The following is a 14,120-nucleotide window of genomic DNA, read 5'->3' as shown; positions in this document are numbered from 1 at the left end:
AAACCATTTAACACAACTTTGGAAGTTTAAGGTGTATAATTTATTTTGTTCACTTTTCACCTTTCTGAGCTTGAGATACTATTTACAGGAGAAATGCAGAAATGCTATTGTAGGTGTTTAAAAGTGGATAATGTTGCAAAAATGTGTGCCCCACCATTTCATCAGGTCATAACCATATTTGTGAGACTACTGCCAACCAAATATAAACAAATCATTTTACAAACAGTAAGGCACACAAACTAAGCAAAGAAACGGCAGGTTTGATGGAAATACACATACATTATAACATAAGTAAAAGAATACAACTGAGAAAATGTGCTACTCTCTTTACTCAACAAATGAATGAGCAACATGCCTCACTGAGGAGAGTTATATCTTTATGACTGTTTACTCCCAGTAATACAGGGTGGTGGCATACTGACTGAACATTGAATTTGAACACAATCTTAACACGATAAACTGTCAAAAAATAACCGATTCTCAAATATGTAGCTGGTTTGATGGACACTTCCTGTATCCAAGATCCAAGTCATTGTGGAAAAGAAGAAAAAATGACATATCGCTGTAACTTACTTACATAATGTCGGCGACACTTCTCCCAGTGATCCAGTAGTTTCCAACAAGCAACAGGAAGTCAGTGAGTGAGACTTCTACCCAGCATGCCTAGTGTTTGCTCACATTTTGGGCGCCAAACAGTGCTGTAATCACGGGCAGCAAGAACCAATCAGGCTATATAGGTGCAGGCAGCTGAACTTGAGCCCGCAGGGACGAGGAGGAGGGAAACAGCAGGAAGCGCATTAGCCGATGGTCCAAAAATGACGAGTATAATACAAAGTTGCAGTGTTTGTATCAACAAGCAAAGCCCACTGCCCTTTCTGATAAAAACATGAAGAAATCTAAAGACCTGAAATGCACCCGAGCGCGAACTTTCATTTAATGCTGTACAGTGACCATAATACCATATAAATAACTTCAAGCACTGCTCTTAGTGTAAAAACAAAAACAAAATGACAGTTGGTTTACTTTACAAGGAATATACATATATAGGGTTAATGAAATACACTGAAGGCTAATGTGATACTCATGGTAAATATAGCTACCTGTGTGCTTCTGTAGACAAACCATCGATAGTATGGTCCGGTTTTTGACATCAATACAATCCTCGTGTTGTCTCTTTCTAGTTGGCAAGTAAACATGAACACATGAGTTTCTCATAGATTTCTCATCTAATGCTTTATCTGTAGTATATACAATTGAAAATGGTACAATGTATATTTTTTTTCTCTCTCTCTAAATGCGCCCTTCAAAAGAGCAAAAAGACACAACCACAATGGTTAACTAAGTCGGGGGTGAGAACACTCTGGAAGTGAGAGCCAGTCTGGAATGTCAAAACAGACGATATTTTGTTCAGTGTTTGTTTGTTTTTTCTGATGCTGTAAAAAGTCACAGTGATTTCACCTGGCAGTAAATAAAACACGTCAAGGCTGCAACACAGATGAAGGAACCGGTCTAAACCCCTTCATCAGGCATGTCTTTTTTTCCTGTGTGTTTATAATGTCAGAAGCTAACGCCCCCCCTTCACTAGAAACTGGTGGAAGTCAACTTTGAAGTTAAGTATTCAGTAAAATGTTCAAAAAGGCGACTCATTCCAGAGTGCTCACACCGTATTGCCTACTCCTACTTGTGGCCCGCGGTAATGAACAATATTTTATCTACGGTCAAAAGTCTGCATAGCACTCTGTACACGGTATGAGTCCAAGTCAGTTAGTGGGCCAAGCTAAAGATGATGTTCTCTTCCAAAGCCTCCACAGTCAGCCAAGAGTTAAAGAACATTTTCAAAGAGGTGCATTGATCGCATGATGTTTTCATCCTGTGCACACACACACAAAAAAAAGAAACAACGTGATGAGAAAACGCAAGCGTGCCAACAGTAGTGAAAGAGATGTGTCGGGATATCCGGCTTACATTTTGGCAGCAGTCGATGAACTCGTCTATGGTTACCACCCCATCTTTATTCTTATCCATCTTCTGTTGGAGCCAGAGGGAAGGAAAGATGAAGAACAAATAAAGGAGGTTTTCTAAATCTAAGTCTTTACTGTGACGGATATTTACAGTACAATGAATGCTGCCAACAACACACTTGCCTGAAAGAATACTTCTACATGCTGACGCGGCGTCTCCTCTTTGAGGACAGGGTATGTGCATTTGCCCATCATGTCGTAGATGGCCTTCATGATGTCTAGCATTTCCTGCGGCACACAGTAAAGGGTCAGTTCACACATAATACAAGAAACTCCAGTCCTTGTTTATTCCTAATGGGAAGCATTGCGGATAATTTAGGTTTTATGTGGCAGAGATTTTGAGCTGTCCCTCTCAGAGATTTCTGCTGCTGTTTAAAAATAATTACTGTAAATGAAATTTAATTACAAAGAGAAACAGTTACTCTGGCTAATCCACAGACCTCACTGTGGACGGTTTCATTGAAACTACTTTCTCCTGAAAGAAGTAGTCCCTATGAAAACCGTCCACAGCGAGATTATCCAGAGTAGCAGGCAAACTGTTTCACAATTGAATTTTTAGGCACACTAGCGGCGTGGCTTCAAGGATGGTAATGGATGCTGGTCAGTCCACAACTTTGGTCCAGAATAAATTATCTCAACAACTACTTGATGGATCGCCATGAAATTCTGAGATTCATGGTCCCAGGAGGATAAATCCTACTAACTTTGGTGTTCCTGGCTTTCCAACTAGGTCAACTTGTGTTTAGTGCTGATTATCTAATGTTAGCCTGCTAACAACTAAGAAACTAAGATGGAGAACATTACACCTGTTAGACACTGGCTGAATTCGGAATTGCCTACGTTTCATGGTAGTATGTAGTATGAAACTGTTGTGCAGTGCTCTAGGCCAGTTTTAGCTCCAGTTTTGGAAAGTGAAGGGAAACAATAGGAGGAATATGTGACCACATACAAAAAAAATTCTAATTTAATCTTGTGTTACATTGTTGTGTTACATCTGTAACAAACGTAATGTTATAGCTAGCAGCATTTGTCCTACTACCCATAGCAAAGCCATAACGCTTATTAAGCCTGCTAAGCTAAAGTTTGATATCACAAATACAGCAATGATAACCTTAGCGAGCGAATAAGAGACAGATTAAATCTAACATTGAGTTATATATATATATATATATATATATATATATTTTTTTTTATCATGGACAGAGCAGCTATATTCCTCCTTGTCCACCAGTGACGCAGGTGCAACGACCGCTTGTTGCTTCCTGAATAAAGTCATTTTTGTCATTTTTTTTTAAAAAGACCAGTTGTTATGAACGTTCTAGCTCTTTGCATTATGGGACACAGTACACGAGATAGACTGGCCCAAAGCATACTGGAGATTTTTCCGAATCAGTACGACATCTGGGTATTTTTTGGCATACTGCAGAGTCTGCTTTTGTTTGCATACTTCATACTACAATTAGGCAAAATCAGTACATACTGCTGTTATAGTAGGCGGTTTCAAATATAGCCATTGTTATTGTGAGCATGTTAGCATGCTGATGTTAGAGTCTTGTTAAAATGTCATTATTTTTTTGATCTGCATGGCTACATACCACTAGCAGGAAAATGGTTTTCGTAATAAACCCTTGCCTTGAAATCTACTTCATATAAAAAGGTGGGTATTTGGGTATTTTAGTCGCTCTTGACACTGTCTGAAGGGACATACCTCTTTCGTGATATAGCCATCTTTATTGATATCATACAGGTTGAAAGCCCAGTTGAGTTTTTCCTGGATTGTGCCTCGCAGAAGGATAGAAAGGCCCATAACAAAATCCTGCAGTGAAAACAAGATTCATTGAGAATCGTGCAGAATAAACACATTAGAAAATCAGCTTTAAGTAAACAGCAAGCACTTGACAGCTTATGAGATAAACAAAAACAATAAGAAACAACAATATTCACCATGCACATTGAATGTAGGTATTATTTTCAGCTGATTTTATACATTAACATTTCTGCAGGGATATTATGTCAGGTATTAATTGGAAGCAAATGATGAAACAGCAAGAGTACAGTACAGTAGAAATACAAAAATACCTCGTTATTCAAATTATTAGCCCACTCATAATCTGTGTCGGGTCACAGGGGGCTGCCGTATAGAAACATTAGCCAGTGCAGCTCTGGTTTGGCATAATGACAGCTTTTCTGTCCTAATAAGCACATATATGCCCCTTATAAATATTAATCCCATGTTAACAGCATCTCAAGAAGACTTGCTTGGGCTAAATTCTAATTATTGGAGTTGCAGGTTACATAATGCTCCAGCGTAATGCTTTAGAGGCTTGCAGTGTTGAAGCTTTAAGAATGTTAAGTGTGATGTAGTCGTTGTTAGTTGTCGAAACCCTTTGACAGCTGCAATACGACAATACTTGGCTTACCTCAAAACTCACAGAGCCATTGTGATCTGTGTCAAATGCATTGAACAGGAAGTGTGCATATGTTGAAGCATCTATGGAGAGAACAAACATACGCATGAAATCAAAAACCATCTGCTGCAACTGCAAGCTCAATTAACACCTACTGCAAGCAAGAAAAACGGTTCAAAGAAACGTTCTGTAGCTTTTTCAAAGAAAAACAATGCTCCTCTGAATGTTTTTTCTTCCATGACAAGAGAGGAGAATAATATGCTTAGAGCTAAGAGTTTTATCATTCTTTCCGTGTGGTGAGACATTATATTTACTGGTCTTCCCTCTGAACAGATATATCTAAGCCTGCTAATTTTTTCTCTCTTGTTCCTTGGGTAGAATCTTTGCATAATGACGAGAGAACCAACAGTGAGCAACTCCAGGCTGCTTAACCCAAACTGCTTTCTCTTTCTCAAACTCACATTTGCTTGGATGGAAGTTTAACTTCAAGGACTCTGGACTTGGCACAGTTTTTGTAAACATGAGTGAAAGACAATTTATATCTGTCCAGCACACAGAGGAGATAAGGAGCAGCTGTAAGAGGCAACGCAAGCTGCAAAAAGCAAAGCAGTGAGCTCCGCCTAAATAAGAATAATGACACAAACCTCCTTGCGGGAAGAACTGCGCGTAGATGTCTTTAAAAGTGTCTTCGTTGACGACTCCACTGGGGCATTCCTGGAAGACAAAATGGAATTGCACAGGTCATTCAGCAGCTATATTAAAGACTCTCTCCTATATTAAAGTCCTCGCCTTTAATCAGAGTTTAAGACGTGTCCATCATGGTCCAATATACAACTTAAACAAGTGTGGCTGAAACTTTAAAACCCCCAGTGCACATACTTCACTGAAAAGTGTAGGAGGGGAAATTTTGCATCCAGCGGTTAAACTATTTTTAAAATCTTTTTTTGAGGATTTTTAAAAAATATGTCTTAAAACAAGTCTAAAAGATCTTAACATTCAAGAGCCTAAACTAAAGCCAGCCTTCCACTGTAGCCAAACTCTATTTTAGTAAAAACATTTCCATTTTGTTTAAAATTAATTAGGTAACAATTTTCTTTAAAGAGTAACTTAACCTAACCTTGTATTTGCTGACTTGTACCTTGCTTCAGTGATGTGGAAGTGTACTTCTGAGTGTATCACGTACACTGTGACATCATTTTGGGTGTGGTCAAAGGTGCAACAGACATGTAATTTTCAACTAGTGGGGGCAGTGTTTTTCAGTTTGATGTCAAGTTACTCTTTAACTTCAAATGAATAAATTAGTTGCTAGTTAATTTTATTCGGCCGCTTTCTGAGGAAAGATGTATTTAGAGTGGTAACATTTTATTCTACCACGGATTGATGTTTAATTTTTGTTACTTCCACCCTCTACAGTTTCTCAGACAGTATGTAAATAAAGACTCATGTTCAATCTGGTGGTATTCAAGCTGCAAACCATCCGAGCCTCAATAGATATCTTGTCCATAGCTATTCAAAGTCACCCACTTGTGGTCGCTGGAAGCCTTTAGTCGAAAAGACTGAATACTGTTATTATAACACCTCCAAGAAGCATGCTTTTGTCTCGACTTGGTGGATGACCTTCCTCAGAGCAACGTCATGATAAAGGCAGCTAGTTTTGCCGGTTCAATTTGTGCTTGTTGTGAGGCTGCACACTCTGGCAGGATATTGAATCTTTGGAACAGAGGAAATGCCAAAACACCCCATGTCTCTGGGTTTTCCATACCAGGCAATAAGCCATGGCAGTAGTGGTGGTTGTTGTAGGAAATCAAAGACAAGGAACAGACTGCTCTGACTACATGGGGTGGATATAATAACACAAACACCTCTGTGATGCAGTTTGGAGAGAAATCAGACAAAAAATAAGGACAAAATAAATATATAAGTAATAATAAAATAATATAAGTTTTGACTTCTGAATGTACATTTGGTATACCTTTATCTGCAAATTAAATTTTTAAAACAATCAATTTGTTTTCAAATCTATTTAACTTTTCTAAGAAACTTCAGTTGAGTTTGCTACAGCCAGTTATTTGCTCCATTTCTCTGGCATGAAGGGACGTGAGAGAGAAACTATTTTGTCAGTGTGAGCAACGTAGCAAGAATCACACGGTACACCGGGTTTCTTCTTTCCTGTGACCATGTCGGATCAGCTACTTTGAGAATCAGAGCTGTGGGAGTGGAAATATAAAGATGAAACCTTGTTGTCTTGCTTCAAAAGGGCTCCTTGTGTTTCAAGGTAAGAGGATGCTGCAAGGTTGTCTGCATAATTCCCCTGAGACTCTTCTTCTGTTGTCTCACAGACCCAGTTACATATCTTGTGGGGTGAGGTGAGGTCAAGAATTTTGGGGAAGTTAGGGAGACAGAATGAGCACAAGTTTGCGACCTAAATGCAGTCTGAGACTGTGGGGTGTGTGGTGCTGTATATATCCAAATGATGTAGCATGGGGGAAACTACTGTTCAAGGTGGGCAAACTAAGTAGCATCTGAACTACATTGGCAATTGTGTGGGAACACATTTTGACAAATAAACGCAGGTCTCCATTAAACCCCTGGTCTGATTTTTACATAAATTCTTTGGATGTATAAAACCTCTTAAACCCCTCTGGGTTGCCCACTTTAGCTGCTTCTAAGCTGCTTAGATTTTAGATTTAGATAGTTTAAACATATGATCAATATGTCAATATGGAAATGCTACACATCCTTAGATCAGTTAAGATTCTCCACAATTCAATCATTAAGTTCATTTAACGGAAACAACAAGACCAAAGTCTAATTGTTATATATTTACTGGTGTAACCAGCATGAAAAAGTGCCGACTCCCGTGACCATTGAATCGCTCCTTAAGTCAGAATGTGTCACTTTCTTGATTATTTATATTCCTTTTTTAGCTTTTCATAAAGATTAATCCATAATGAGTGAATACTGTCATGTGAAGTCCATCGCTCTCTGTCTGCTAACTTCTGCCACACTTCTCCCATCCTGCACCCTTTTGTTGTTTTTGTTACATTGCTGCCTTCAAAATAAAAGCGGCCTGTCCCAAATATAGGCAGGGTCAATTCAGTGATTTTAGCAAATAAAAGCCCGGGCTATTAATCAAAGTTTTATGGTATTTGCAGTTACATGAGAAGATTCATACCACTCTCATGTCTGTGCATTAAATACAAAGCGACAGGTGGAGACAGTTAGCTTAGCATAGCAAACAGACTTGAAGCAGGGCATTTGTGAGGCTGTACTTACAGCGGTGCTTTGAGCTAAATGCTAACATTAACCTCGTTCAGTACCTTATGCTGTGTCTAAATTTACACCCTTCCATTCACTTGCTGTTTTGGGTGCATACATGCGTTCACCCTGTCATGTATGGATAAATGCAGTGCGCGATGAATACCTGGACTGGACATTCATAATGGTCAAAAAGTTGCATGTGAAACACTGGACACCCTCTCACCCTCAAAGGTCACCGTCTGCGCTACGTAGCGGTAGAGGAAGAACCACCAACCTGTTTCTCTTGAAAATGGCAGCAGAGGAAGCTGCAGTGGTTGTTAGTGTGAATATACAACTTTATATTAACTTATACTATATATTAACTTTTAATAAAATTGAACTAAAGTCAAGTGCCAGAAAGCCAAATGATACTTCGGCGGTCAAATGTTTGTGATAATGACAATTCGCCTTTAAAAAGAAGAAGCGGTCAAATGTTGCAATCTTAATTTCTGGTTAATGCACAATGGCAGTGTTTGACTTCCAAAACTCACTATGCAAGTAAGTACATTGTGTGCACAGCATGCTAAAGCGGTGCTTTGAGCTAAATGCAAGTGCCTCGTTCCCCATCTTAGTTTAGTGTGTCAGCATGCTAACATTTACAACATCTACAGGGCTAAGCTAACCCTCTCCAGTAGCTTCCTATTTAACAGACAGATATGCAAATCGCATAAATCTTCTCATCTAATTCACAGCAAGAAAGTGAATAAGGGTATTTCACAACACTTATCTTGAGTATCTCAGTTTACTAAATAATTTCAGAATTATATTCCAGCAAGGACTGCAGAGATGTTAAACACTGGGAGAAAACCTTACACATGAAACACTCCAAAAGCAAAGTTGCTCCACAGCATCTTTGTACATTGGACAGTATTTCTTTGTTGTTTAGTAGAGCTTTGGTTAATTAGACCATTGTTTATGTTCTACAACACTGCAGTGGATGGGATGTCAACAGTCAACCTTTTCTCGAAGTAATGCAAGGACAGGCCATGTAATTAAGTACCTTAAGTGAGGAGAGGCAGATTTTTCAAACATGTAATTTCACCTCGCTTGTAGAGTCTGTGCACGCCTGTGTGCCTGTACACAGACGGGCAATTACAGCTGTCAACACTAATAACACACTGATTAAGTGTGACAGTAATATACAAAATGGCTGTGTTCCAAGTCAGCCTCTTCTTCTAACCTCGCTAACTCATCCTCACAAACCTGAAGGAAAATTAAAGGTCAGTAAAACTTTATGATTGTTGAACCGAGTCTCACACGGGTCGCAGAATTCATCTGATGGTATTTTATCGTCTCTTTTCAGCTTCATGATGACATTGGCGAGGGAGACAGATTTTCAATTGAAAATGAAGCCAGTGTGTTATCTAGTTATCATCACGTACAAAGCAGTGCCTCTGCGATTCAATTTAAAGTTCAGTGAAATAGTTACACTGACTTGATGCCTGAGCGGTCTTAAGGTCCTGTTGGGATAAACTTTGTGTTGCTAAGTAAGCTAAAAGTCAGGACCTCATCCATACACTGTTCTGTACATAAGTCATTAATATTTATCTTTTGGGAAAGCTGTTATATATGTAATGCATTTTTCTCTGCATCAGTGAAGCACTGAGAGATGAATGAATTACCCCGTTAAGGACATAACATCATTTACATTTGGATAGTTTACATAATAATTGAAGGAATTTAACAAAGCATCTTAAGAAACACAGATGTTAATGAAATTTGTTAAGATGCATTTAAATTTGTTAATTTGCTACATCTTATCTCCCATTTTTTATTAGAATTTTTCACATATATGTATATTCCTTTATCCACCTCTAAATCAAAACTGAAATAATTACAAAGGTCAGGATAAGTATTTGTATTCATTTCCCGTGCTTATAGAATTTGCTCATGCATGATAATAAAATCACAAATACAATCTGTGAAATTCCTTTGCGAGACTGGTGAAGCGATGCGGCAATGAGCAGTGTGGGGAATGAAATAAGCCCGTGAACAGAGGCATCATCGCTGATGGAAGAGAAACTGTGTGATCTTAATCTCATGCCCGAGGCCTTGGTCCAGACAGTGAACTGTGAAAGCCCAGCAGATTTAGACAGACGTGAGGACAATATTGCGTTATTTTCCTGTAGTATGGGGTCAAGGGATTTATAAAACAACAGATTCTCTCATACCTTTAAGGTCATCTTGGCTTAAATTCCAGCAAGACCTAGAGCCATACGTCTTGTTTTGGTCCCTGCTAGACATGTTGCTGGATCTAAGACAAAGCTCCACTTTGATCACCTGCGCTACACGTGAATGAAAGTTTGTTGTCAAGACAAATGACCTCATCTTGCCATCCAAATTAGAGGCATCTGATTTTCTTCGAAAGCTTGGACACCAAGGACAAACGGCCAAATTTCTCTTCTTGGGAACCATGCCAGCTTCTATTAGTCTGACTGGCCTTAAAAGCCTTTATTTGCCAATGTCACCTGGTTGTGGCAAAACAAAGATGAGCTGTTTGACCCTGGAAAATGAGCTACACTAAGGACTCAGTGATGGACAAAAGCGGTTTAGTAACTGAAATTTAGGCACCATGACTCTTTCTCTTCGTCCAATTTGGACTTCTGCCACAGTAACATCTGTCTAATTACACAGCAGGGATGAGCAACTTTGAATACAAAGGCAAATGAGGTTTATCCTTAGCACACAAAATAACTGTAATCTGTGATGTGACAACAGTCTACAGCAACTCTAGCAGCTCTGTGAGCCTGTACTTAGGCACAGCAGTGCTTTGAGCTAAATGCTAACATCAGAATGCTAACATCCCTACAATGACAATGTTAGCATGCTGAGCAGGTGTACTGTTAACTAGGTTCACCATCTTAGTTTAATGTGTTAGCATGTTAACACAAATTAGCACTAAACACAGCTTAGGTAGAAGGGAATGTCATTTGTTTTGTAGATAGCCTATTTGGTCATAAAGTATTAGACAAACAGACATTTTGTTATTAACATCCTGAGGGGAACAGGAATGTCTGCACTAAATCTCATGGCAACCCGTTCAATAGTTGTTGAGACATTTTACTCAAATGTCAACCTCATGGAGAAAAACTCTAGGGCCAATCTATCTTGTAAATGTTAATGAGATTTGTCACTGGATAAGTGAAAACCTCGAACTGCTGGTGATGCCAAGGGTTGACCAAAGGCAGCAGGATCTGCTGGGTGAGGAATGTCTGTCCAGAATATCATGGTAAACCATCCAATAGTTGTTAAGATATTTCAGGCTGGACCGACCGACTAACATTATCATACCTAGAGCAACATCATTAGCATGGCTAAAAATGAAATGCGAAATCTGCAATGTAGAAAATAAAAAAATTAAAAAACTGTGAGGAGGATGTTTATAAACATATGCAATATTCTCTCCCTCAGTGTCAGAGGAAGTGAGGCAGAGTGTGCGGCACAAATTAAAGGCCTCATTAGTACACTTCTTACCTCTTACTCTGTCTCAAGTGGAAGCGGACTAATGGGCAGGCTTTGCGGGGACTTGGCTGGAGCACAGTGCCGGCTCAACAGGAAACTGAAGCCCTATGGGAATTCCACTATCACAGGACTCTCGCTATCCTCCTCACTTTCATTGCCAGACAATTTGGGTTGTGTCAATTCTGGGTCATCTCATTACGCCTCACACCAGAGGTGACAATGAAGTGAGGGGATTTTATATGGGCTGCTCTGGAGGACTTTGACCTGACTGCTCATCAGCAGTCTTCCACAGTGTATTCGGGAGATGGCCTAATTATTCACGGCACGGTGAACAATGTACAGAAATTTCAATTTTCTGTGGTAAGTATTTAGTTCTAGATGATTCAGCAAAATAGCATTCCTCAGATGCTTGATTATTATTTTACTGCAACACAAGCAGAGTGGAGGTTGAATAGTGATGTGGACTAGAAGGAAGAGGAGCTGAGGAAATACCCCTGCAAACGATAGAAGAAGGTAAACAAGAATAAATCAAATAAAAATCAAAGGAAACATGTTTTTTGATGTCCAAGAGAGAGCCCACTGAGCTTTGCATTATGGATGGTGCTGAAGCTGCGTGGCGGCCTCGTCACTTACATTCTTGAAGCCGCGGTAAAGGATCTGTAGCTCCTTGCGGGAGAAACGTGTCTGGGCTTCGAGTTGTTCCAGGCCCTCGGGGCGATGGCGGACTGCAGATAGTTCGAGCTCATCTTCAACGCTGTCTGGAGAGGAGGAGGAAGGAGGTCAGATGTGAACAGATGCTGGTGATAGTCTTTGCAAATTAGCATTTTTAAGGCTACAATTTGAGATCTTTCCAAATATCAGCAATAGCTAAGCAAACACATCTAATCATTTGGAACCTCTCTATCCAAAATGCCACATTTTGGCATTAAAAGGGCCACAAATTCTAGGCAACCTTCTCGATAACAAAGAAAATCCATTCAAGTGATTCCATTTTGAAGCCCCCTTTTCTCTTCATGATATCAGGTCCTTTCATTTGCAAATGTTACTGCACACAACCACACCAAAATCTGTACGCCCTCTTCTTCTCTACACCAAATATGACAGCAGTGGTAATTAGTGTTACTGCGACCCCAGAACAAAGTCCTTGTGGCAGAGAGCCTCTTCATGAAGGAGGACAGCTAAACCGTGTGAAACTTTTTAATTGTCCTTTAATGATGGCAGATGCTGTCTGGGCCCTGTCACCGACTGCAGTGTTCTTGCAGCACCGCATTTGACTTGTCTTGTTGGCGCAGGGCCTCGTATATACCTGGTGTGTCTAAATGCCTCATTAGCTCCATGGGTCTTAATGTGGCCTGCAGCCAAAAGGCCAAGTCTTCTTACAGACCACAATTAACCTGCTGCTATGGAGCTAATGCTTTGTATGTATAGGACAGGTGAATTGATATAATATAGGGAAAGAAAATTGCTCTTTCATCTCATTCTCATTATCACATTAGTTTAGAAGTTGTAAACTTGAAGCTGTAATTGTAAATAATATACTCCTAGTTTAACATTATACATCATATTTGCGGTGTTCATCTTATGAGTATGACGAAAACATTCTGCAAAATGCAAATTTATTTCAGTTGTAACTAAATGAATGTAGAAAATGGGTTGGGGGGAAAAACATACTTAAAGACTCTAATCTGTATATAAATATTACAGCAACTCACAGATTCAACAATTTATTTACAATTTATTAATTAATTTATTATATAATTTAACTATTTATTTTTACTTCTTCAACTGTAAAACCAAAATGGTCCTTGTGAAATAGTGAAACAAAGATTTCAAAAAATAAATGTGGCTGAACTCCAGCTCGAGCAGTCATGTGCGACTAAAGCCTGTATTTGAGTGTGTGCCCCCATACCAAGAAAAGCCAGAGAAAGAAAAAGCATCTTAGACAAAGACAAACCCAAAAAAATCATCACAGACAGAGAGAGGGAGAGAGCCTTGGAAAAGCCACTTGCTTTGATTACTGGAGGATGCCTTTTTGGCTGTGGAGCATGGAAAGAGCCTCATGAGTCGAGCTCTCACCCCGCGCCTGTGGACAATCTGAGGGTAACCTGGGAAATACAGCATTAGGTTTTGCAGTTACCCAGGCAACTAACAGCCTCAGAACATTCAAAGGAAACTGGACATGCAGGAGCCGAGGGTCTATTAAAGTTAATATGGACGTACAAGGCTACCTCTCGCAGCTGGTTCTTCAGGATAACACCACAGCATTTTGAACTGTATCAGTTTGAAGCTGCACCAGGCAGCAAGACATGTCTTTTTGAATTTAGCAGACTTAAAATGAGAGTAACATTACCTGAACACAAACAACTGGTTTGATATGAACATGATACATCTATGGTACAACTGCTGTAAGCTACAAGCATTTACCTTGCAGTTACTTTTGCATTTATACTAAGTTCCAAGAAATGTGAGCAGCTGATATTTGGCTAACATGCTTCAGGGTTATTAAAACATATTTGCAAGAGGAGTTCCCTATTTTGCTTATCTCTGTGTATCTACATGTAAACCTATAGCAATAAAGAGCAAGTTCAAGGCTGCCAAAATACGGCATCACTACAAAGCACCTGCAACTAATTTACTGGGTTACATTACTTATTAGCAAGTCTCCTAGCACATTGTAGGTCATCAGTGTAAAAGAAATGCTGTGAATATGATGTGTGTGAGCCTGTGGCCTCACACGAGTAATTTAATATGTCATCAGGTGTCAATTCTTTTCACACATAGCCAAGCATGCCCTTTGACAAAAGCGTATTTTTCTCCCGTCAGTGTGACAAAGCTGTAACAGCTTGGTACATGACTAGTAAACTAAGGTGGCCTATCCACGGCTTATAGTGACGACCACAATACACCAAAAAAAAAATTTATATTTACA

At 39.4% G+C, this 14,120-nt stretch overlaps 1 protein-coding gene across 6 annotated transcripts in view; it reads right to left on the bottom strand.

Annotated features, from left to right (window-relative positions):
• Window positions 1-21: 21 nt before the first annotated feature.
• kcnip4 (Kv channel interacting protein 4) overlaps window positions 22-14,120 on the bottom strand; it is a 142,588-nt gene continuing 128,489 nt past the window's right edge. For 5 of the 6 annotated variants that reach the window (XM_038730688.1, XM_038730685.1, XM_038730687.1 and 2 more), the window contains 7 exons: window positions 11,825-11,949; window positions 5,074-5,143; window positions 4,442-4,512; window positions 3,730-3,837; window positions 2,145-2,249; window positions 1,966-2,028; window positions 22-1,870 (listed from right to left, as the gene is read on the bottom strand). In XM_038730688.1, coding sequence (XP_038586616.1) covers window positions 1,823-1,870; window positions 1,966-2,028; window positions 2,145-2,249; window positions 3,730-3,837; window positions 4,442-4,512; window positions 5,074-5,143; window positions 11,825-11,949 — 590 coding nt within the window. In that variant the 3' untranslated portion in view covers window positions 22-1,822. Of the gene's footprint in view, window positions 1,871-1,965; window positions 2,029-2,144; window positions 2,250-3,729; window positions 3,838-4,441; window positions 4,513-5,073; window positions 5,144-11,824; window positions 11,950-13,200; window positions 13,297-14,120 lie in introns of all 6 variants that reach the window. The other variant, XM_038730684.1, reaches the window with a different exon arrangement.

The sequence above is a fragment of the Micropterus salmoides genome, unplaced genomic scaffold, assembly GCF_014851395.1.
Source record: "Micropterus salmoides isolate LMB-PRFRI ecotype aquatic unplaced genomic scaffold, ASM1485139v1 Ms_hic_scaffold_2, whole genome shotgun sequence".
NCBI lineage: Eukaryota > Metazoa > Chordata > Actinopteri > Centrarchiformes > Centrarchidae > Micropterus > Micropterus salmoides.
Note: the sequence above shows the minus strand (reverse complement) of the source record. Positions and strands in the feature narration are given on the sequence as shown.